General features: G+C 36.3%; 1 protein-coding gene across 1 annotated transcript in view; it reads left to right on the plus strand.

The window, feature by feature from the left end:
* The window catches only part of SNTG2 (syntrophin gamma 2), a 238,822-nt gene that overhangs the window by 171,598 nt on the left and 40,592 nt on the right, over positions 1 to 26,632 (plus strand). The window contains exons 9-11 of the mRNA XM_039385545.1: positions 4,418 to 4,545; positions 14,681 to 14,810; positions 21,204 to 21,242. Coding sequence (XP_039241479.1) covers positions 4,418 to 4,545; positions 14,681 to 14,810; positions 21,204 to 21,242 — 297 coding nt within the window. The remainder of the gene's footprint in view (positions 1 to 4,417; positions 4,546 to 14,680; positions 14,811 to 21,203; positions 21,243 to 26,632) is intronic.

Genomic DNA, 26,632 nt, shown 5'->3' on the forward strand with positions numbered 1-26,632 from the left:
GAGACATGTCTGATTAGGTCTCTCACTTAGTGGAGGACTTTGTGGACTCATTCTACTTCTGGGAAGACTTTTTGGCTGCCCCATAATAAGTTGTTATATAGTTGTTTAGGAGAGCAACAAAGCACTTGCCTACATTGTCCTTCTTAGGTCAGTGATATCTTTTGGGATACAGAGTCAGATCGTCCTCCAGTTCAACAATACACAGCTGTCCCAGGTGGGTAGTGATTATGTGTTATTACAACCTGATTCTTGTTCACTGTTCTGTCAATAACAAGATTTTTGTGTTCAATCCATTTCTTAATGGACGGGTGTTACAAGTACATTGGCATTAACTGGCAACATTTTTGGCGGCTTCTGCAGAAAATCAAAGGTATAAAATGAACCCGGGCATAAAAGCTGTGATTGCAGAAATGATCTCTATTTTAGTGCTTTGGAGGAATGCAGTGGAGAGTTTTTAACATGAGCAGCAGCAGCTGTTTAGTAGAGAGATGGCTTGAAGGTCAGCCAGCTCAGCACACTGGGTCAGACCAGAGAACCATCTAGCCAAAAAGCTTGTTGCCAGCAGATGCCCTCAAGAGAATGCAAAATCAGAGGAAATATGTACAATTATGTTGTTTCCTAATCCCTTTCTCTGTTATTTATTTTTTACATACCTTGGTCATATAATTCCCTCAGGAGTTTCTTATCAAGAATCTTCGTTGACTTAATTGTTAGAAATCGATTCCTTTCCCCACAAATGCAAGATCTAAATTTTGAGTGTTAATTGCCTGTTCATGTCCCATAACAGTGTGGGGAAAGTTAATATTGTCTTTCTTCATGTGCATTGCTATACCTTTATCTATTATATTTTTAGCAGTCCTTTTATCTAAGTCATTCGGTATAATGAGCTTCTTCCACAGCTGTTTCCCATTTGGTTTTCTTTTCATTATTCTTTGTTACTTGTTATGCATAGGAAACTTGGTCAGTCTGGTGTTCACCATCTTGTCCAGATCAACAATCTCTATACTAAACAGCATATGTTACTTTGCGGGTCCACTCATAGTGCACTGCTGCTGTGTTTTGCTTGCTATAGTTTAGATAATTATTAATTTGATGATTTCACCTTATTTTACAGCAAATTAGTTAAGAACCTTTGTGAAGGACAAAAGGTTTTTTAAAATCCAAGTACACCTTAGCAAATGCTTCTTTCATATTAATTAACAGTTTTGGACTACTCTAAAAGATATGTGAGGCAAGTCCTCTGTTTGCAAAAGTTGTATTAAATTGCTTCCTCCTCATTTTCTTATTTCTATCCATGTGTTTTGAAGAGGATACATATTAAATTGTTAATAGATTATAGGTTAAACAGAACAAAATGAACTGCTGGCCCTGTGACAGTATTTTGTTTCTGTGCAATAGTCTTATGGACATATTTATGCCCTTTTTGTCCTTAAGAAGATGAACAGGGGTCAGCCCAGCTTTATGCTCTACGATAGACTAGTTAGTGAAATATGGCTTAATAAGGAATAACATTTGAAACTTGGATCAGTTTGACCCCTTTGTATCCTTTCCCTGTACTTGGTTGTTAATGTTCAGACCATACAGGAGGGCTTCTGCAGACATAAATGTACAGAACTGTGGTAAAAAAAATAAAATTTCTCCTTCTAGTGTATTTTTCAAATATCAAAACTTTGAATTTTTTTTTGAGAAGCCCCATTTTCTTTATGAGTTTACGGAAGTCGTAACAGTTTAGCATTTTGGCACAAATATGTCTATGCTGCAGTTTCATAGCTTTGGGGTTAATAGATTTTGATGCTGTTGGCCATTTTTTCCCCTTCAATTCATTAACCTAATGAATAACTGTCATGTACGTCTTCTAATTGTTACTTAAATTGAGATATTTTTTCTTTACACTGATATCCTACTAAAGCATTTGATTGAAGAGACCAAATGAAAGCATTAAATTGCCTAAGTGACCCACTCATTAGTTTTTGGCTACCAAATGCTCTGAAATCAGATACAATATCATAGAATATTGTTCAACAGCCTGCTAAAAGAAGTACAGCTAATAGTTCACAAGAAAAAGACAGATTTGTATGTTTAAATTGTCTAGATGTTTTCTGTAACTTGAGAGTTTAGAGGATGGGAACAATAGATGAAGGTGTTGCAGGAACATTCATGTTCCTTTATTTTCTGAATCTTGGGTTTAAATTTAGTGATCATTATCAAGCATTTACGATTGATTGTTACCTTCTGCTTTATTCCTAGACATTTCAGTTTCCAGACAGACAATGGTAGATTATGTTGATCCTTTTCAACTTCAGATTGCCTGTGGTTCTGTCAATTATTTAAGTTTGTGCAGAATTCTTTAATATGTGTCAGATTATTCATTGTGATATTAATAAATTTATGCTGGGCTTTGAAGACACCTTAGCCTTTTGTGGCTAATTCTATAAAACAGAATTAGTCTTTGGACTTGATTATGAAATATTCATACTGCAAAAACACCAGGAGATCTCAATCAAATGAAAGCTGGATTGTTCCATGGATTGCAAATTCTCTAAATGAAATTCCTTTCCTCAAAGCTGTTGCTGTCTAAAAGATTCTTTATTGTTACCAACTCCAGCAAATTCATTACAAATTTTTCATTTACTAGAAAAGTTTGCCTCATTCACTAAGTCTCAGTCATCCTGTTAGAATGTGAAACTCACTATTTTGATTTACTTAGAGAAGTAAATAGAAAGATCAGCCCTTGCTGACTGTAAGCTTTAGGGAGAAAAAATAATCCTTAAATCCTTACAGGCAAGAAAAAGAAATAGACAATTCCCAGAATACTCTTTATTTTGAGTAAGTTTTATGGCTTTTGAACACCTGGGCATAACAGAGCTGAAGTTGGGTCATTCTGTAGTTTCCTTGCTCTTGTAAGTGCTACTCAGTGCATATATACAGCTCATATAAAAATAACCACCTTTCAACTGGAAAGTTTGCTGTAAAATATGGGAAAAAAAAATTTGATTCAGAGACAGCACAAATGCCTAACTTCAAGGTAAATATCTATGTCTTTGAATTCTTCTCAGCTGCCTCTCTGTTAATATGATTGTTATCTTTGTAAAAGGGCGACATGCTCAGTTGCCATAGTAGTGCAGGGCTATAAATGCCAATAAAAAGTTTTCAAGTTATGATTATTAAGTATTCTGTAAGAAACTCCTAGCTCATTTTATTGCGTATTTATTAAGCGTTTTTTAAGCTCATAATCATGCTCATAAATTTCAGTCGGTACACTGAGCAGTAGTTTCCAGCATTTTCTAATCCGTTTCTAATTTAATCGATTTTTACCCATAAACAATATTTTGAAATAATTTGCAAAGAAGCCCAGTTACCATCTTTTTTTGGGCATACTTCCGTACTTTCAGTTACTGATATAATGGTGTAAACCTCTGGAAATTATTACACAGGAAAAAAACCTACATATTCTGCAAGTGTATATCAATTAAGAAATATATGTCTCTTCAGTGTCCTGAATATTTTAGTGCTAGTGGTTCTGCGCCAACTTTTAAAATTTCATTAATATTTTTTTGTCATATTTCATTCCTGGTGCCTTCGTGCACTATTTACCTGCAGTACACAAGATGCTACATGTAAGAGCAGGCTGAATAGTCTGTATATAAGCTCTAGGTTGGGTTTGAACAGACCCCTTTATCAATAACTATATATATCCAGGCTAATTCTTCTAACCTAATTTGCATTCGAACACATTTGATATAAAGTTATTTTCTTTTGTAACATTAAATTAGTAGATTGTAAAATATTTATATTGTCACTGTTCTGAGATCTGGACATCCTTTAGTGCCTAGATAGTTTCATCAGTTTTGCCTTTCTAGTAGAAGCATTTGAAGGAGAACTTCAAAGTTAAAATTTCAAAATTCATCAATCTGTATAGATAGATAGATAGATAGATAGTTGTAGATCACTCAGGAATCAGAATTTTAAATCTACTGTTAAATAATACAATGGATGAAAGCCACAATGCACAAATAAATCCTCTAATGTAGTATTTAATTAGGATATTATTTGTCTCCTTTTCTCTGATGATTTTTTTGAGGCATGTAGAAGATATGTACAGACCAAATTAATTTAAACTAAGAATGTATTTTATGTCACATTTAGAGAAAATTCAGGGTATTTATGACTAAAAGCTGTTTCCTTCTTAGTAGCAGTTATTAAAATTAACATCACAAGCAAAATATCAAGATGGGTCGCATTCCTTTCTACATGAATGATTCTTTTTATTTCTCTACCAAATTCTGAGTTTCTTGTATACTTTCATTGCTATGATTATTCACTTCTGAGACAAACAGAACCAGAGATGCATATTCATGACTTTTTCACTGTATTGTCATATAAACTGCTCTTACTCTTTCTCATTTATTCTGCACAGGCCCCATCATCACCTTCTTCACCCATAGCTAATGAACCAAAATATGAGAAGCGCTGGCTAGACACCTTATCAGTTCCTTTGTCGATGGCTCGAATCTCGAGGTACAAAACTGGAACAGATAAATTAAGGTTTGTAATCTAAAAGGGGAAGCACTGGGTTAGTTAGCTGTACAAGTCTTTTGAGGTGGACTGTTGGCTTTATAAGAATTATTTGAGTGGAGATATGACAGTCATTAAAAAGTTCATCTTCTGTGCAGTTCATCCTCTCTTAAGATTAATGACACGCATGGCAACTACAAAGATAAAGTAAAGCTCCTACAAATACATTTCTGTAATCTGTTGTATCTTGGGAATTCAGTGAGCATCTGCAACTAGTACAAAGGTTAATCTTAGCGTTAGTTGAATTAACTTTGAAGGCACTACATTTGGTTCTGTATCTCTTATAGAATACATCTATATTCGCAAATTCTAATATTGTCATCTAACTCTCCTTTTTCATTATAAATGGTAACACCATGCACAATCATCATGACTGTGCTATCACTGTCATGCAGAAACTCATATTGACAAGAGATGCTGGCAAAGTACATGGTAAAATATATTGTATTTTTGATCGTAGAATTTTTTTGCAACTCAGAGGCATAACTGATGGTTCTTAAAGTAGCTGTGGAATAGGAAGTCAGAGGTGATTTTACTGGACTTCAGGAAAGATGAAAGCAAAATTGAAGTTTAATAAAGCATCAATAATTAATATGCTTGAGAAAAGTTTAACACATCACAGCATACATAAGCTTTTCCTAGACATCATTCCATGTGGTAGGAGTGCCTCAAATCTACTAGTTGTTGTGGGCCAAATAGTCCATATGTATCAGAACAGGAGTTCATTCGCTGTTGTTATTTTCCATGTTCTTTATGTGTTACCCTATTTTTATTTGCTTCTAATATGTATTAAGGAGATAATCTCTATTGAAGCATCAATAGTACAGGTCATCTGCTACCAGGAGGTATTAGAAATTCATGTTAAAACCTTTCTTGATCTGTACCAAATTTGTTACCCGTTTCCTAAAAATGACCTGAAAATCATTATTTTCTAGTAGGACAGATTTTCTGCTTTAAGTTAGTGCAATTAATCTCCTAAACCACTTGGCAGCTCCTCTCCCAGACTTTGTGTTAAAGCATCACGGGTGAATAATAATAAATTATCCAGAAAAGTTTTAAGTTCTTCCATAGACTTTGTTTGAATTCTTAATTCTGTTTTATTTAGTCTCTCATCACTTCCTCCATCACTTTCTTCCTCCCTACTTCAACTGACCAGTTCATGTTGTCCAACCTTTCCCAATCCATCCCAACCATTCAAGGCTTAGAAGTTCTCCTGTGAATTAAGTGAACAAATCTCAGTGTGCAGATTTAGATATCAACACGTCGTCAACTTAATATCAATATTCTAAAATGTAAAGGATAAGTGAAAGAAGATAGAACGTTTAAACCTCTGACTTCAGTTTCCACCCTGATAGTTTGAAGCAGTTTCGCTCCTGTGCTGTCCACTTCAGCCATTAGATGGAGAAATCCCAAGGGATTCTAGTTCACAAAACAGTAGCATGTGCATTTTGAGAATTCTTGGAAGTAAAACACCTTCAGATGTTGTACTGGGTCTAGATGAGATGGAGCTAATTTTCTTCATAGTAATCTATATGGTGCTGTGTTTTTGTTTGTGACTCAAGCAATTTTAATAGCATACCAATATTTTGGTAGTTACCGACCAGTGCTTGTGCACCATCAAGGCCTTCTCTTTTTCTTGCACTGCTCCCGCTCAGTGAATAGGCCAAGGGGTAGGCAAGAAGTTGAGAGGGCCACAACCAGGGCCAGTGACCCAAATTGACCAAATTGACCATTCCATGCCACGTGACATCATTGCTCAGCAATAAAAACAAAGCAGAGGGGGCTTGAGGGGAGCTAGCCTTTGCTTGGAGACTGATAGGACATCATTCTGCTTGTGAAATATGGTTACCTTTGCATCCCCTGTTTTGTTGTGGTTTGGTTTATTGGGGGTTTTTCCTCTTCTCTTTGCTTATTAAACTGCCTTTTTTTCAACTCATGAGTTTTTTTGTTCTTCATATTCTCTGTGCTGTGCCTCTGGAGAAGGGTGGTAGAGTGAGTAGCAGTGTGGATGGTTGGCTGCTGGACCAGGGTCAAGCACTCACAGATATATTTTTCTTGTAAGAATTGAGGAGCTTAGTGCTTTCAGTTTCAATCTTACAGAGACATATTCTCTTGTGATGCATCTCATTCCCATATATATTTAGTATACATACCACTCCTTAATTACTGGTGGGCTTTTTTCATTTTTGTTGTATACACTCTGGAGGAAGATGAAGTAATTCTAGTAAGTGCTTACTTCTAGTAAGTGCTCCTTGCTTATTTTGATAAGAGAACAGAAACATCTATATGAGCATTAAAGCAATATTGCCTTGAGATTAACTGTGGATGAGGTGTTTTCCATGTTCTTACTAAAAGTGTTTGTTTTTACCAAACTGCTTTTATCATAAAACCTATGATCAGTCTAAATAACAATCCTGCTTTCAACCATATCTACACATCTCTGTTCCCTTTCACATTTCAGCCATCAGTCTAAAGTCTGGAGTGAGTCCGTTACAATTCACTTCCCTGAACGTATCACAGATCCTTCTGACCAATTTGCTAATTTTTCCATACTCTGAATATTTACTCTAAGCCTATTTGCATACACTCTTTGAGAGCATGCCTGTTTTTTCTGTATTATATGAGTCCATGAGTCTGTCATGCTTGTAACTTTTTGTCTCTCTCGTGTTCTTTGTCATAACTTTGTTTTGTTGCAATGCTTCATTATATTTTATCCACTAAGTTACCTCAATTGGTCTTGCAGAGGTGCCCTGGCACCAGAACAGCCAGGTTACTTTTGAAGTCAGTGTTGGAGTTGTTGAAGTGTTGGAACTATCATCTGTAGTGTCACATACACAGCTGTGTGCTTTCTGCTCAGCTAGATGGAATGTATAAAAGGTCTTTTTCCCCTACTTCCTACCAGAATTAAATTCAGAGAGGGCTGTATAATTCTTTCCATCAAAAATTACCTACAGCCCTTTGGCTTTTGGCACTGCTTTTTGACTATGCAAAATATTTTGGCTTATGAAAGGTTATTGAAGCCTGTAGGATCATTTTGCTGTCTGTCCACTCACAGGTAATGAACACTGCATTCTTCAATTCCTCTTTTCCCTAATAGGAACACATCTTTTACATCTGAGAAATTATTGCAATTGACTACAGCAGAACTTTCCATACTTTTGTTACTATACTCAATCCCAAACTGATTTTTAAAAATATATAGTATTGTATTGTATATGCTATGTATAGTGTCTGTAAATGAGAATCCAGGTACTCTTGCTGTTCTGATGTGGTAAACTGCCATCAACCAGTCTGGATGGCTCCTCTGACCTCATTCACTTTACTTCTCCAAACAATCTTCGAGATTGTTTCATATTTTTAGCATTTTTTCTTTAAATAACTCACAGATAACCTTAGGAACAAGAAAAAAGATTGTTTGTCATACAGTTGAGCAGAGTCTGATATTTTTCCTGAATGCCATCTTTTTGTTAACCTTTATTTTAAAAAAAACCCAAACAACAAAGTATGACAATGTACGGCATGTCAGCATCTTGCTCAGTATTCATTTTTCAGTTGGAAATACGTTATATAGCTAGAGTTGTCTGTTAGACTGTAGTTTACTTTTAGTTTACCTTAGATCAAATCTAGTCTAATCTAATCAGATTCAGCTGTATTGTTTCCTTTGGGGTTAAACTATGCAGTTTAAATTCTTCTGTACTCCATATGAGTTTTCTGGTAACATTGGTAAAAAAAGGGCATATTTTCAGACTACTCTTGTGTCATGAGAAAGCCAGGATCATGTGTATGTATTTGATTGTTATTCTTTTTTTCATTTGAAGAGAAAGGAGTTGCCTTTGGCCTTTCATTACACTTGACTTTTAATTGTTTTTTCCAAAGAAGATTTTCCAAGGAAGACTGGTGACTTAATGACACAGGATTTATATATTTTATATATAAATATATTTTAGGTTCTGACAGCACCATACATATTAAGAGAAACAAGAGACAATGGGATATATTTTTTCCTTCCTTATAAAGGAATGACTGAACATACTGCAGTGTGACTTCCGAGTATGTTTGTCCATACCACAAAACAAAAGCAAAAAAATTGCCAAGAATATTTTAAAGGAAAGTTAAGAAATGTAGTAGATGCCATTCCTCTTCTCAATGGAAGACTAAACATTGTATTAAGAAGTGAAATCACTCTGAATTAGTGCATGTCATATTGTTGATATGATTGGGGTCTGTCTGAATATTTTTATGCAGCAGGCTGATTAATCTTTTTGATTACTTAGCAATTCAATATTTTTTTTTATTCAATTGCCTTTATAGTATAGCATTACTACTTCTATTATTCTACACTTCTCACCAATCCACCAATGTAGTTTTTCTCTGTAAGAAGTAAGGTAATATATACAATGAGAATGCTGTTGCTCTGAATATGCTTAATTGGTGGTTGGTAATGGAAACATTTTTCAAATTTTGAGGATAGAGTTGGTCAATAAGTCTGATGTAAGTTTAACAGAGAAATAATGAGATCAGTAGGTCTTTCTCAGCCAAAAGAATTTGTAGTTCATAGTAAGTTTTGTAGGGGGGTTTATTTAAGATATAGAAGATAAGTAGTCTTATAGAAAGTGGAGAATGTAGTTCACTCATTGTAGTCTTTCAGTTTTCTTATGAAATGTCTAAATTGTTATTTGGGAAAATGTAGATAAGTATTTTTAGTCCTTATAGCAGATACTGGTAGTACTGCTATACACTCCAGTTTTATACACTGTATTGACTGGAGCTTTGAGTGAAGGTACAGTAGCTATAACCCCTTGAACATTATGAGTTTAGACACCGAAGAAAAAATGCTTACTTATAATATGGAAAATTGAAGAAGTGAGTGGAAGTAATTCAGGTCCCGTATCAATGAGCCCATGTAACTATGGTCCCCATACAAAACAACCTAATTAGATTTAGGTGTTGCTTTCTATTCCTTGTTATTCTGGCCATTGAAATTACTACAGAGTATTGTGTAGTTGATTTTTTTTAATGGACTCACTGTTTTTTTAACAGAATCTTTCTTAAGAATTGTATTTTCCATTTAACATTTCAGTAGGTTAACAAAATGCCTTAATTAGTTAAATAAATTGAAAACTAGGAAGTGAAATAAACCATTTTGAGAAAGATCTAGGAGTTAAACATAATCTGTTTGAGTTACAAAACCTTAATGAGTACTTGCTTACTGTTTTTTGACACATCAGTTAGAAGTATAATGTCTATGTTACTTCAGTTATCTTATTTGATTGCTCTAAGTGTAATAAAAATAAACCAAAGTTACAATGCTGGAAGCAAAATGCTCCCCCAAAATACCACAAACATAAAATGCAATCCAAGTTTATGTTTAATGCTTTGATATTTTTTTAGCTACGTAGTTTCTGTTAATAGTCCAGATATATGAGCACATTTGAACATTTTTTAAGGTACAAGACTATATGACATTTACAATATAAAATTAAGTAATTCAGATAATTCTTTATGGGGAATTTCCACTCAAATCCACCCATAATCCATAAAACTTCAGTTTAAATATAAATTCCAGCAAGAGGATCATATAGTTCTATAAACAAACCACAAGAAAATGTTGAAACAAAAGCAATAAAAACTCAGCTCAGAAATCAAAGAAATACAAACAGGAAGGAATACTGATTTAGGACCTGGGAAGATCAAATCTGTCTGTCTGTATCAGCATGGTAGTAAACTTCAGGTAAAACAACTGCTGTCAGACATGCATCTAGGTTTTTATAAGGGCAACACAATAAAATAGTTATGTAAGTCTAATGGAGGGATGGTTTCACATGCCACAGATACTGAGAAATCTAAAAATATGTTTTGCTGAAATTCTTAGCCTCCAGTAAAGTAAAAATTCAGCTTTTCTCATTTCAGCTGTATGGCAAAATATGCTTTATTAATATTAATTAACAATATTTGTTTAAAAGTGTCAATGTCAAAAAAATAACTTGAAGTCTTCCAATGCTCATCTCTTATTCTCTCTGCCATTCTCACAAAGAGAGTGTTTATTTTATTAAAAGAAATTATTGCCATAAACAAACCCCAGAGGAGACCAGGAATGCAGGTCCATTCATCATTTCACCATGAAAATGAGATAGAAAGAGACTGAGTATGGAAAACAGTGCCTCATGCTCCTTGGCAGAAATGCTTGAAGGAAACAAAGTTAAAGATTGGGAGACAAATTTGAAATCAAGAAATGTGAGGGTAATTTGACACAAATTTCTAGAATTTAGGAAATGAAAATATTCATTTCTGGTTCTAGTTGCAATAGTCAGTACCACAACTGCTGTAATAGAAGAGATGGCAAATTCCTCTGACTGTGTTTTAAAATGATCTTGTAGCCTCAGAAAAAAAACCAAACACACACACACAAATAAACAAAATAAAATAAACAAACAAGCAAACAAAACAACCCTCCCAAAAAACCCTAAACCAAAACTACAGCAACTTTATAGCATCTTGAGACCTCTCAAACTTACTATTTGGTATTAAATGGAAAGCTCCTCATCACCTAATAGGAATAGGTGCTTTGCTCTGCCTCTATTTTTTTTCTTTTCTATGTTTTGAGGAAATGGTAGAGAGAGAGGCATGGCATTTAAGCCTCTCAGATTTATTTTCTCCTGAATTCTAGTGCTGTCTCAGTGTTTGAATTGATTGTTTCACTTAAAACAAAAGCCTCAGCATTCATTTTGGTAAACTTTTATTTTTATTTTTAATATTTGGTTTTACTTGTAGGATTCTATACACTATGCTTTTCAGAACACAGTGTGATACCTGAAACAATATCAATGTATTATAGTATCATCAGAGGGAAATTATCGAAACTGAAGGCAAGAAATAATCATAGTAAAGTTGATTAAAGTTGAGAGTAAAATCAGTGTATTACTAGCACAGACTTCATGGCTGACATCTTCTTCTTTGAAAAACCTTGGCTCTTTTGTTTCCTGTGTCATTTAATGCACTAAACTACTCTCAGGTAAAACTACCTTCCTGCCCAAGTCAGCACAGTGGGGAGAGCAGTGCCCCAAAGGTCTCAGTCACATGTATCAGGCAACGTGACCACCATTGGCACATCAGATGCTTTGAACCAAACCAAGATCCTGGGGAAGGATGTCCTGGTGTCAGTCTTATAGAGCAAGGGAAGAGGTCTACGGGAAGGGCTGTCTTGGTGGACACCCCTTTGAGCAAGAGTCAGCTGAGCACACTTTCAGTGATGAAGCCCTATACAAGGATTGCCCTTTCACTGGGTAAGGATTCTACCATCATAGCTTTGATATTTGAATTGGATATCTAAGCTGGGTATTGTGAGTGGCTTCTCTTCACAGCACCAAATTAGGTCTGTTTCCAGCTTCCACTGTGTATCAATGAATAGGGAATTTTCACTCTCTCAATGGGATGTTGACAAGATCATTCCATAAGTCATTTCATTACAGCACTGTTGGGATCTTTGTCAGAGCCTTAGGTAAAAAGAACAATGTGCTTGAGAGGTGATTGACTCAATTTACTTGAAGACAATAAAAGGATTTGTTTTGACCTTTTCTTTCTTTCTAAAGAGTTGAAACAGATTTACTCAAATGAAAGTGACACAGAATTATGCCATTGTCACCAGGTGTTAGTAGTTACCATGATAATTCAATCATGAAAGTAAAACAGGGAATCGGCTTATATATATTTAAGTCTTCAGGCCAAGCATGTAATTTTTGCAAAAAGCAAGTATAACGCTTTATAACTCTTGTAAGAGTAAAGCCTGTCATATATATCTATTCAGATACTTTGTCTTATTAATATTGTATGTGATGTTACCTTTTTCGGCAAGGAATAGTATTCAGTATTCCCATTCACCATCAAAATCCCTACAAATGACAAAGGTTAGTTAAATAACTTTTTCACTAAGTCACGAATTAATTGCTGCTTATGAACCTCTGTGTGTCATTTTGAATGCTTATGTTGGCATATATGATAGATTAAGCAGTAGAGGACTCCACATTGGATCAGAGAACCCTAGGAAAACTCAGCAACTTCATAGAGCAGTATTTTGGATTCAGTAGTTGGCTTTCTTCTAAGTTAGTACCAAAAATGAAGCAATACAGCTATAGGTATAAATAAATAGTCTGTAAATGTAGAAGGTAGTAGTGATATTCTCCATATTATATACACAACAAACATATACACAATCGTTCAGATAATTATAATTGTCTTTCACCGTAGTATATGACAGAAATGTAATTCTCCTCACAGTCATAGGCATTTAAATAATCTGTGAATCTTTCTGAAGTTTAGTTACTGCAACTGTTGCGTGTCACTTCTTTTTACATTTAGATCAGTGTACTTCCATGCAACTACTTAATGAGCCTTTGTTGCTCCTATTGAAAAACCTTGTAGCAAAAAAAAGCATATCCCACCATCATCCAAAGGCAGGGGTTTTCAGACATACGTACACAATGTGTAACTGTCTCAGTCTAAAGAGACTGGAATGTTTGCTAAAGAGGATGAGTTATGAGATAGACCAAACTTCTCTCTCTCAGCAATTGTAAATTCAAAATTAAGGGGCTTTAATCGAGGAAGTGTGGAAAAAAACCAGAAGAAATAACAACCCTTTATTAAAAGATAAATGTACGTTGGCAAGAACAGTAACAGAACACAAAAAAAACTAGACAGTAGTCCTGTACCCAAAAGTCCCCTTCAAACAAAAGAAAAAAGGTCAGAATACTTCTCTGTCTTTAGCGCAGTTCTAATCACAGTCGGCAGGGGGCGCTGTTGGATCACTGGGGGTGCAGGGCCTGCAGTTCTCTGTGTTGGCCTGCAGGGGGCGCTGTCGGGCTCTGGCGGTCACCACACGGGGTCTGGGGGATGGTCTCGGGTCGCGGGAGAAGCCGAAAAGAAACAACGGGGGGTCCTTCCCTCAGTGGAAGAATGGCAGAAGGAAAATCAGTCCACCCCCACAGGACTCACTGTGGTTCTCAGTTGATGGCGCCCCAAAAAGCTCTTCCTCTTCTCCCAGCGAGCACAGAGACTTTCCAATGAAAATGCAGCAGGTCCGGGCTGGAGACAAAAGAGAGCTTGCAGGCAAGTTGAGGCCAGCAGTCAGGGCTGAGCAGGACAAGAAGCCAGAAAGACAGACCTCCAGGTCTTCTCTCTAAATGCATGCACGCAGACCCCCGTCTCTGTCCGAGAGAGAGAACTCCACCGTCTGAACCTCTCCCCTTCTGAGAAGAGCCCCGCCACCCCCCCCAAAACTCCTCCCCTCTCCCCCCAACCTCTGATGGGCCATCCATTAGGAATGTGGTCTGGCCAGCTAGTTCTTTTGTAAGGCTAATTAACTCCCTTCCCCCTTTCCATTCAAACTCCGTCTTTCCTACAGTGGGGGGGCAGGGGGAAGAAAAATTCCCCCTCTCAGACTTCTAACCTATAACAGTAACTTACTGCAGATAGTGAGGAAATCATTGGCATTTGCAGAATAAAGATGCTATAAACATGTAAAAGTTGCATTAAAAGTTAATAAAATGCAATTGCACATTCCCATGTGTCAATGCTGTTTTGAGAAATTTGTTTAAAGAAACTGCTGAGTACATTTTTCAAATTCCTATGTCATAAAAGAGCTTAAAGTAAACATTACTTTGAATGACATGTAGAAAAATATTGGAAACCAAGAAATGAAAGTTAGGAAGACAGTTCTTTGCATCTTCATACATTCCTAGTAAATGAAGCTAAAATGCAATGAAGAAAATTGACAATTCGGTTTAAAAAAAAAATGTTTGTTCAAAAAGATCTAATGCGTACTTCCTTAATAGACTACCTTAAGTTCAGCAGTTATGAACATATTATGTGTACTCAGGGGAAGTAAATGATCAGTAGCACATGTATGCTGGTACAGAGAAATACTTATTGTATCTGTTGCTCCTGTTACTGCCCATTATTATCCTTCTTTTTGTTGCCTTTCTTTTGATTTGTAAAGTAAACACTCAAAACTTGTCAAAAAGCATAAAAATCACTTGAACATTCATAAATATTGGGCAGTTTCAGAAAATTGATGTATCTTCCTTTATGGATATATTTCTTCTTACTGCAGATCTAATGCATTTGAAGTGCTGGCACTCGATGGAGTTGGTACTGGGATACTTCAGTTTTATACAGCCCAGGAGAGTGCTGACTGGCTGAGAGCAATGTCAACTAACATCAGTGATTTGACACTTCAAAATGTATGTTACTTTCTGCATATTTTCTTGTCTATGCTATTGTAAAATTATTTCTAGTTTTCAAAGGGTAGAAAACAATTCACATTTAAGAGACAATATATAAAATGATTGTGTATGGGGAGGAAAAGAGAAAGGAAAAAGCAGGGAGAGGTGGTCTGATCAAAACTATCATGAAGTTTCCAGGACTTGCAGTGTTATCATAGAACAGAGAGCAATAAAAAAACATTGCATTTATTATTTTTAAGACTTATTAAGGCAAAATATTTATCCATAGTGGTAATTTCACAGAGCTTTAGACATGACCAAATATATAATTTTTACATTTTTTAATTAAACTATACTTGAAATTAACATTTGTTGATTTTGAAGTAGATGTGTGAAAATTCCATAGCTAGTGAAGGGCAATTTACAGATGCTTATTGGGAGAAGTTATTTTTACCTCTCTAAGTTGTCTAAGAGTTGATTTATTTAAGATCATATTATTCTATATTTCTCCTTTCTCTCTAGAAGTATAAAGGTGCTTATGCTATTTTAAGTTATTCCTGTAAATTAATAAGTAACATTTGTTGTCGCAAGCAGAAGTATTATCTAATCCTTGGAGAAACAGAAAATTGCTATTTGGACAGCACATCATTATTCTAACAAAGAACAGCTAAAAACTATTGAAGATTTTGGAATGAACCATAAAGTTAAATAGGGAACTGGATAATGTACAATATTGAAAATATATTTATCTTTAAAAAATGGTAAAAATCAGTGATGAAAATATAAAAGCACTGTTATCACTAAAAGAATTGCCTGTACAGGTTTTTAATATTTTTTCTTAAATATGTTGAATCTGTAACATCTTTTATAAATTATGATTTAGTAGCGTGACGTTAATTTTATGCTTTGTACTCTAGATGAACTGTTGCTTAGTTCTTCAGATTATATTGCATAGAATTTGTATTGGATTTCAACATAAATCTTTGGTTAAAAGAGATTTAAAATTTAATTTATTTTTCTAGTCATCAAAAGTTACATGGAATTCCATTTGATCACTATAGTTCATGTATTCCGTTAAATCTTCAAATATTCAATTGCTTAAGCAATCTCTTTGACGAAATCATTTTTGCTTATGATGCATTCTTTATAAATATTCTCTATTTAGCGATTTACATCATGTACACAGTGTTATTATTTGACAATTCTAAGAAAGTGCATAGTAATATTTTTAGAACAATTCCAGTTCATAGTTACTTAGACAATTTGTTTTTCTTTCTAATGAAATCAACTGAATAAAAACCACTCCAAGGATATAAGTGAATAAGACAATACAAAGTGGCTATAAATGCAAGCAACAACTTTTATTATCATAGCATGCTAGTCTGTTTTTTTCAAAGGCACTATGTGCAGTAATACATGTCCTGACATAGTATCTTCACTGTGTTGGGACCTGTCTGAGTAGTTTCATTGGTCTTCTCCCTTATCTATTACAACACTGAATTCTGTAAATTCTGTAAAAGTAGTCCATCTGGTGTTAATATAAGTGGCTGTTCCCAGGAAAGGTCTGAGAAATAACAGTCATGAATGTCATGAACAGATGAATTCCCATGTTTTGTGGGTTTGGTTACTCTATGTTATAGAGTAAACTCTATGTAGCTCATATGAGAAGCACATAAACTTTTTACTTGGACTTAATGGTCTTCATTAGGTGTGCAGCCTGTGGTACAACTGGAAAGGTCCAGCCAGAGCATTTTGATTACTGATCATCAGAACAGGAAATGTAATAGTGAGAATCCCTTTTATGGCAAACCAGTTTTAAGATGAGGATTGTGGGGTTAAAGTGCAGCAGAAGTTTACAGCAGAAGGAGGCTGGAGAGCACTTGCTGCCTCTGGACAGCCAAATAGACCACCGTCCACAGTGCTTAGGGCAAAGCCTTTTTATTGGGCTTCTTGAAAGTCCATCTTGAATGCTTTTTCTTACCTTAGTGCTATCATTTCACAGAATCCTTCTTTTCTTGTCATACCTCAGAAATTGGCATTAGGGAATGGATCTATAATTCCTTCAGACCTCTTTACTGTTTCTGCACTTTTCCACTTCTGTAGAGTGTCTCTCCCATTCTCCAGGAGTACCTGAAGATAATCACTACTCATTCAGAAATCCAGAATCTTCCTTATCTAGTTATGGGTTATGCTGACTCTAAGTTCAATTGCTTCTCCAAATATTTAAACTAGTCATTTCCTGTTCTGTACTATGCCATAATCTCTGTATGGAAATTAATTACTAGATACATAGTCACAATGGATCTTCTTGCTGATACATTTGGCATCAGCATTCTTACCTGACCTAAAATATTACTAAGTTCTTAAGCAATATTTTCCATTTTTCACATTTTACTTCCACATATTTTTAGATTTTGTTTTGCTGATAATTGGTTCATGACTTGAGCAACTTTTCCTGCACCTCAGTCTTTCTTACTTAATCCGTGTGTATTCATGCTACTCTTGTATACATCCTTTGTCCTACATATTTGCATAAAATTTTGAATAATTTCTTTTAGAATTTTAGTTCTTAAAGAGCTTCTAATACAGACTGTTTTCTTACAGTGCACACAAGCTTTCCTGTATCGCTTTATCCTAATATACTTCATTTTTTTTATTTTACCCTAATACAGTTTCATTCAGCAACTGGCAGCTCTTTGTCAGATCTTCTGCTGATGCCAGAAGACAGTCCTAATGTAGGTAGTACAAAAATAGCTCTGCCACAATGTGACACTTCTGCTATTGTCAGACTACTCTTTTGAAGTACTGAAACATCTAACTTCTATACAAAGACAAGCTCTCTGGGGATCAAGTGTAAAGGAGGAATCATCTTTCAACAGTGAAGATGTGAGGAGTTGTCACTGCATAAGGCTGCTGCCCCTGTATGTTAGCATATTTAGAAAGTGCTACTTGGTAGATGAGAACTAATGATTCTGGTACCAGACTGGAGAAAGTTAGTTCTTAGATGACAGAGGAGCACAGGGAATACTGCAACATGGAGAAAAATGTAAGGGTATCTTTTTAGCCCTCTTTACTGATACATGCTTTGTATGCTTAGCTCAGAAAATCTTCTAGTAACAATTGGCTTTGCAAGCAGCATGCATTACTTTTTTTTCTGAGGACCCTTGCTCCAAATTATTCATCATTCTGTTCATATTCTGTTTTTTTCACATACTTTTCTACCAGAATCAAACTACCCTATCATCTTCCTTTGTGATTCAGTCCCCGATTTCAATGTTTGCAAAGCTCTTCGCATTTACCTTTGGCAGAAATAAATAGAGGTGAATCAGCACCTCAGATTTATTTCTTCATACTCTTCTTTTCTCGCAGAAGGAGGTGCAGTTGAAGAAACTGAGGGAAGAGAGGTAACAGAAACTGTCATGAATATTCCATGATGTAACAAGAAGCACAGGAAGCAAGTTAATCTGCATGTGCTTCTCACTGCTGCTGTTCTTAATTTCTTTCGCTGGAGGGTTCTTTGTAGGCTGAAGTGACAACTTGTGATGGAAATAATTTTTTAGAAGAGAGTTTTTTGGGATAATTTATATTTCTCTCCCTATTTTGCACCATTCAAATTGCCAGCTATTAGATAGCTTTTTTTCTTTGAAATATGGCACCAAACATTAATGTAGTCATAATGGATAGAAGCATCTAAAGGTAATGCTGCCAGTTCATCTACATTACAGAGACTTGTTTTTTATATTTATAACTTTCTCAAGGTTTTGTATTTTTTCCCACTATATTCTAGTGGTCTTATTTCTTAAAAAAAAATTCATAAATAAATGAGTAGCTCATAAGCAGATAAGAGAACAAGTTATGATGCACTTGTTCCACTTTAAACATTATTTATGGTTTTTATAAATCATTCACACAGTTTCATAGGAGATTGGTAGAAACTTAAAATTTGGAATCAAAGTAGGTTTGTTAATCCAGATCATATTTATGCCTTTTACAGCTTCTTTAATTGTATGTTATACTGTACAAACCTTTTCTTTTATTCCTTCATGTAAACACGTATCTAAGTGATACTCTGTGTTGCAGTGGAGTTAATAATAGTTAAATACTATTATAGCTAGGAAAAAAAATAGGTACCTGTCAGAATTCTTCACTCTCACTGCTGTCAGGAAAGAGAAAATAGGTTTATTATATGTGAGATAAATCCCAGCCCGAGAGGTATTTAGATTTAGGTAAACAATTCTGAACTATTTCCTTCCCAGTCTGTTCCTGTCCTGTATGTATCCATTCAGAACAGAGTATAGAAATTATAATTTGTTTAATATTTCCTTTTCAAAGTTTCCTGCAGTCTTTGCAGATCCAGGTTTTTTGTTTTAGTTCCCCTGCTGTCTCCAGCTCCCATTATTGTACTGCAGTACTAAGAACCTATGCACTGCCAACAAGGTAAGTGTATCCCATTCCTGTCTCTCTGCACCAGCTGTGGAGGCATGTAGAGAACACATGCTGCCAGGTGAAGTGGAGAGTACATACTTCTCAGCCCCATAACATAGGGACATAATATGATCTTTCCCCACAGTTACATCAGGGCTGCAGACATCCCTGCTCTGAACAGGGATGAGCTAAGACTGTGCAGTGAATAGCTGTGAAGTCCAATGCATTCTTCCCTCTTGCCCTCTTCCCAAAGGGAAGTTGAACTGCTTATGAGGGTGCACTTCACAATACTCTACCCTCATTGTGCAGAAAAACCTGCATGACCAGTCTCACACATTTTTTTCCAGGCACATCTGTGCCTGTTCACTTGCACTGATTTGTGCTATAGTAATCTCATTATTCAGCAAGGTTTTGGATACTTGCAAGGAAATTATATTTTCCGTGTGTATAACATGGCTTCTATATATTTACTTTGTGTGTATATTTTTGTCTGAAGCACAAGAGAAAGGTTGGGGCAGAATATGGGCAGGATGTGTCAGCATTTCTACTGACATTAGTCAGTAGTGTGTCTTTTCGTTATGTCCTGCACGACTACTCTAGCAGGATTAAGCCTACCAACAAATCAGACTGGTGAGATCTGCTTCCTTCTGTGACACTGGGCATGTCACCAATTTGTTTTAACCAAGTTACAGAGTGAATTTCTTGAGTTCTCACTGGTTTGTTACTGATAGGGCGTCAAGAATCTCTGCCACCTCTTCCCCCCACCTCAGTGCTGCAGGCCTGCTCTGGCTTAGTGCAGCCATGCAGCCTGGAGCCAGGCTGTGGTAAGCCACACCTCTGTGCATGACCTGGAAGGAACCTTGCTAGGGCCCCTTGTTCTGCTTAGCAGCTGAATTTTAGTTCCATTCTTGTCTTTGATCCATGCCTGTGCTATGCTGCAGGTGCCAGCAACTGCAGGCTGTGACCTGCCTCTCTTGTGGTAGTCCCTGTTCCTCCTCTAGGGTGGCAGGGAGGTAGTAGGGACCATGGCAGGGCCACTCCAAGGGCCTGACAGGATCTTCCAGCACACAACCCAAGGTGACAGCCAGGTCTGGCAGATGCCCCAGGCTCCCAGTATCTTGGCCACCTCATCCTCAGACCCTCTGTCACTCCCCTGGAATTCTTCTGCTTGTTTCCTGTGGCATTTGTAGTTTTCCATGTGCATATTTGTATAGGTTTTGGTTTTCTTATCACAAGCCTTTCATGTCTTCTTAAACAGGCTTTTTGATGACAAGATCCTTTGCAAGTACTCATAAACTCTAGGACAATTTTCAGCGTACTCTTTGCAGTATCGGGAAGTCTTTTTCCAGTCTAATCTTTTTCTTTCTAGATTCTTATCTATACTTATCAACATTGCACATTAAAGTGTTACCCTTTAAAGAAAGGAATATATGTCAGGGTTTGCATAGATAAGCAGTAAACAAACTTTGACTGCCAGAGAAAAGCCAAAATGAACAAAACTCATTACCTAAACAAAGAGAAAAAGAGAGAGAGATGTAACTTTATCTTGAAGAGCAAACTAAAAGGAAAGCCCATACAATTTTCCTTTCATCCTTCAACACATCTTACACTCTATTGTCTTCATTTCACAAGTACTTAATCACAGACCTCATTTGTAAATCTGCTTAAGCAATTGTTTAACTGAGTGAGGTGTCTACAGTACAGACACTCAGAGTGGCAAATTTAAGTTCATACATGCAAATCTTTATGAAGGATGTAATGAAAACTCTGATAAAAGGCTTTTGTCTTTCAAATCTTGGCTTTTTGTTTTTTTTTTTAAATTCAGTATAGTAGTAAAAATCTAGTATTTAAGCACTGAATGATTTCTTACAAATATAATTTTGAAGTATTAATACTGTATTCCATAACTAAGTCAATCAATGCTAATTGCATCACAGAAACTCTTCAGCATATAAATAACTGTGCATTCTTCCATCTCTGTCATAGATGAAAATGGCAAATAAATGCTGTTCTCCCTCAGACCAGGTAAGACTTCTATTACATTATGCTTTTTTTTTTTTTAATTCTTGTGATTACATTGTTGGAAAATTTGTAGAGCTTGCATATACATATCTAGTCAGTTTTAAAATTCTAAAACCAAGTTTTCTATGGTTTGAAATTCTGAAATTACCTACTCAATACAACAGATTTTTACTATTCTTACTAATCCACAATATTGAGCAGAATCTTCCACTGTAAACCTAAAAACTGGATTAGATGGAGCCGTGAAATACATGGGAGGGGAACAATGGAACTCCCAGCCAGGTCTTGGAAAGCGTAGTGTATGTTTGCATGCAACACTGCAGTAGTGAGTCTTTTAACTCTCGATTTACATCATGTGCACAGATAGCCAAGGAGTGAATTCCAAATCTGATCTGTTTGGCATCTATCAGGCTATGCAGACTGTGTTTGTTTGTCTGTGATTTTTGGAGCTCAGAAGCCTGATGATATATTTCTTCTACTCCAACTAGACAAATGTCCCGAAGTCCAATGAATTTACTGCTTTGGGAAGCATTCTTACTTCCTGTAACAGTTCCTTGTAAAATAAAAAGTAGCATTTTCCAGGCTAATTAATTAATTCTGGAAAATACTTTGAAGCTTGTATTACAAAACTAATGAGTTACACTTACATCTGCTTTCATTGCATCAATCTGGCATTATTGCTCAAGAACACAGAGTCTAATCCTGGCTGTTTTCAAAAATGCTGGGTTTGTAGATTATAGAAGTGAAAAACAGACAAGGTGCCTTTTATAGCATTTTACTGCAGAAATTAATTACAGAATTTTTATTATAAAAGTCAAAGGCTGAGTCAAAAAATTCTTCATATCAGGATCAAATAAATATTTATTAGTTTGACATATTGAATACTTTGTCACATGTCACCATTTCATCATCTTACAATGTACTTAGACATATTTAGGCTTTCCCAGAAATTATTAAAATATTTAAGCATTGACATTTTCTTACACAGGAAACTGTTTTCTTATATTTGGGTTAATCCTTTGAAAAAATATGCCTCAAAACCCACTACAGACTTCAATTCTGTGTATAATAGATAATAAAATTACCCCTAAAACCAAAATAAATACCTATTCCATATAAGAATTTACCATTTAGTCTTCACTGGCAATCTCTCTTCCAACACCTTGCAAGAGGATGGGCTGCAAGGTGGGGAATGGGAGAGCAAAGTCCCTCCCACTGTAAGGAAGGATCAGTTTCATGACCATTTGAGGAACCTGAACACATATAAGTCTATGGGACCTGATGAGATGCATCCCAGAGTCCTGAGAGAATTGGCTGATTGAGTTGCCAAACCACTCTCCATGATATCTGAAATTTCATGTCAGTAGGGTGAAGTCCCAGATGACTGGAAAAAGGGAAACACTGCACCCATTTTTAAACAGGATATAAAGGAGGAACCCAGGAACTACCTACATGTCAGCCTCACCTCTGTTCCTGGGAAGATCATGGAACGGATCCTCCTAGAAGCTGTGATAAGACACTTGGAGGACAGGGAGGTGATTTGAGACAGCCAGCATGCCTTCACAGAGGGCAAGTCCTGCCTGACCAACCCTATAGCCTTCTATGGTGAGGTGACTACATCAGGGAACAAGGAAGGGCTCCAGGTGTCATTTATCTAGACTTCTGTAATGCCTTTGACACAGTCCCCCACAACATCCTCCTGTCTAAATTGGAGGGAGATGGATTTGATGGGTGGACTGTCCAGCTGATAAGGAATTCGTTGGATGATTGGATCCAGAGGATAGTAGTCAATGGCTTAGTGTTCCAATGGACATCACTGACAAGTGGTATCCCCCAGAGGTCTGTACTGGGACCAGTACTGTTTAATGTCTTCGTCAGTGACATAAACTTGATGAGTGTGCCCTCAGCAAGTTTGCAGAAAACACCAAGTTGTGTGGTGTGGTTGACATACCTGAAGGACAGAATGCCATCCAGAGGGACCTGGACAAGCTTGAGAAGTGGGCCCGTGGGAACTTCAGGGGGTTCAGCAAAACCAAGTGCCAGGTCCTTTACCTGGGTCAAGATAATCCCCAGTATCAATACAGGCTGGGGAATGAATCGATTGAGAGCAGCCCTGCCAAGAAGAAATTGGGGGTGCTGGTGGATGAGAGGCTGGACATGACCCAGCAATGTGCACCTGCAGCCCAGAAAGCCAAACGTGTCCTGGGCTGCATCTAAAATAGAGTGCCAGAAGGTCAGGGGAGTTGATTCTGCTCCTCTGTTCTGCTCGAGAGCCCCACCTAGAGTGATGCATCCTATTCAAGAAGGACATGGATCTGTTCTAACAGATCCAGAAGAGGGCCACAAAGATGATCAGAGGGATGGAACACCTCTCCTATAGGAAAGATTGAAAGAGGAGGGGCTGTTCAGCCCAGAGAAGAGAAGGCTCCAGGGTGACCTTATTGCAGCCTTCCAGTATGTAAAAGGGGGCCTATAAGAATGATTGGGACAAACTATTTAGCAAGACCTGTTGTGATAGGACAAGGGGTAATAATTTTAAACTGAAGGAGAATTGATTCAGATTAGCCCTAAGGAAGAAGTTTTTTCACATTGAGGGTGGGAAAGCCCTGGCACAGGTTTCCCAGAGAGGCAGTGGATGCCCCATGGCTGGAAACATTCAAGGTCAGGTTAGTCTCTGAGCAACCTGATCTAGTTGTTGTTGCAGTGGGGTTGACCTAAATGACATTTAAGCTCCCTTCCAACCCTAACTATTGTATAATTTTATGATTTAATTACTTTCTTTGCCTTGGCTTTTAATTATTAATTAGACTGATATGAAAAACAGGTGATTATGAGTGCCAGGGGAAAAGGTATTTAATTTGGATATCCTTTGTTGCATGAACTGTCTACTGCAAGTACTTTAGTAACAATTAAAAGTTTTTTCTTATCAGTTTGGGCACTTATAATGAGTTTAGGTGAAAAAAGGAAGACATACTCTCCCTCAATTTTTAAGTATTGAGGACAGTCATACAACCTACATAATTTGATTTCCTAAATAAACAGGCTAGTCTCCATAAACTGCCTAGATATTCAGTGCAGAAAATTATTCTATTCCAGAGAGCTGTTCAAATGTGAAACTTGATATCAGCACTTTCAATCATCCTTTATAGGAGCCACTTTTGTTGTCTTGACTTGCCTCTTAGCATATCATCTAAAGTAGGTGCCTAAAGTTAGGCGATACAAATCTATCCCACTTTTTCCATTCCTAATATAAATAGAAGGGATGATACAATTAGGACCCTAATTTCAGAAGCTGAAAATTTAAGATAGAACTGATAACAACAAACATTGAATTTTTCTCTGCCAAAAAGTGAGAAAAAATAAGTTTATAAAGAATTTTGGCAGATCAAGGAAATAAAACTAGCAAACGTAAAAATATTAAAGGAGCAAATTTGAACAATTCAAAATTTATAGGTCCTGTGAAAATTTGCTTTAAAAGCAAGCAAATTATGAATCTTTCATATATATATTTCACAAAGGCATCATATAAAACTTGGCAAAAGTAACTGAAAGCAGAAGAGGTCTTGTTCTGTCCTAGGTTAATGCAACCTATTAATGTCAGTTACATGATGTTTGTACGGATCTGAATAGGTCTTATTAATGCAATTGATTTAAAATTTAGAGAAAGGATAACCTTAAGAGATTGAAGGTCACTTGAAGAGCTGCCTTGAAGTAAAATTGGTGATAACTGAAAATTCATCTTTGCTTTTGAGCGCGGACATTCCTGAAGAATTAAGCAGTTTCATTAATGTGTTTCCTGTGGTGAGTTTTCTTCATTGCCTTTAGAGTCCAGCTTAATCATTCATAAAGGGACAAGGCTGGACGTGGATAGGTTTCATTCAGATTATTTTTTCATAGGACGTTAGCAATCTAGGATTCAGGGTCATCAAGAACATAAAAAATTACTTTGCTAAACTGGGCTTTCTTTGTTTTTCGTATTGCCCCTAACTGGTTTTGCTGGAAACTGAATCTCCAGACCGTGCGGAATTCTGTAGGCACCTAGATAAAGAAAATCAGAAAGGACTAAGGTTCTTGGGTCTAAACCAGTTGTATTTAAGTGTCTTTGCCAAAAGATGTCAAACAAACATGGTGTGATTCTTGGGGTGGTCCTGTGCAGGGCTGTAAGTTGGACTTCAATGATCCTTATGGATCCCTTCCAACTTCTATGATTCTATGACTTTGTCCTATGACTGTTATTCAAATTTGGAGGTAAGGAAAGGTAGTAGTAGTTGTAGTTATTATTAACATATTTATACTGTTAAAATAAGTGGTACCAGGTCATGAAGCTAATTGGCATGGTCTAGCTAATTCCACACTTTTAAATTCCACACACCACCAAAGCAGGGTGTCTGCATTCAAACTGCCTATTGGAAATTATTTCCAACAGTGCTAAAATCCCAGACTGTCCATTGGAATTGTTTGGAGAGCTCTAGTTATCCCAGGACATGTCATGCTAATTATTCCATGTCAAGGACTACAAGGTCTTAAGAAATTCATAGGGATTACACAAATCTGAAAGGTGTTAAGTAAGTACCACTGCTGAAGCTCAGGTGCTAAGTGTTTATGTAACCTGTGTTGATGATGAAACACACAGCATCTATGCATCATAACTTTTGTTTCTGCTTAGTATAATTTGTTATAATACTCTAGAGATTATTTGAAAGCACTTTATTCTGTGTTATCAGTAGGCAGATAGATTTGGGACTCAATTTTCAAAAAACACACTACTGGATTGCTCTTTATTTTTTATTAAAGCAAATTAGGCAATTCTATCTCTGCATAGGTAAAAATACTTGCAAGATTTCTTATTTTGTTTCCTGGATTTTTTTTTTATATTTTTAAGACTAAAACTTTTATCATGATTATTTCAGGGAATTGTGTCTCACAGGTGACATCTCAAAAGATAAGGGAAGGGCAAACGTCATGACTGTTAATGAATAAAGAAAGAGAAGTTGGATAGTTAGAGACTAGTCAATTTGACTTCAATCTGTATAAAGAAATTTGAAATGAAACAAAATACCTATGTGGAGCAGCAAGATAACAAATGAATAACCACCCTGAAAGATTTGTCAATAATAAATAGTGTCAAACAATCTAATTTTCTCCTGTGATCATGTAATGTATCTTGTGGATGTGTGCTGCAACAGATCTTGATTCCAGCAAGGTTTATGACAATTCTTGACATTACAATATTTTAAACAGTATTATATGGATTTGGTTGTACAGATTTTGTTGCATAATCCAATAATAGATATAAATGGTTCACTTTGAAAACTGACATGCTGTAGAAGTGCTGAAGAGGTCTGACCTGGATCCAGCTCCCCTGAATACTGCCTTTATCTATACCTTTCAAA

The sequence above is a fragment of the Pipra filicauda genome, unplaced genomic scaffold (assembly GCF_003945595.2).
Source record: "Pipra filicauda isolate LSUMZ 115617 unplaced genomic scaffold, ASM394559v2 scaffold41_size5083284_pilon, whole genome shotgun sequence".
Taxonomy (NCBI): Eukaryota; Metazoa; Chordata; class Aves; order Passeriformes; family Pipridae; genus Pipra; species Pipra filicauda.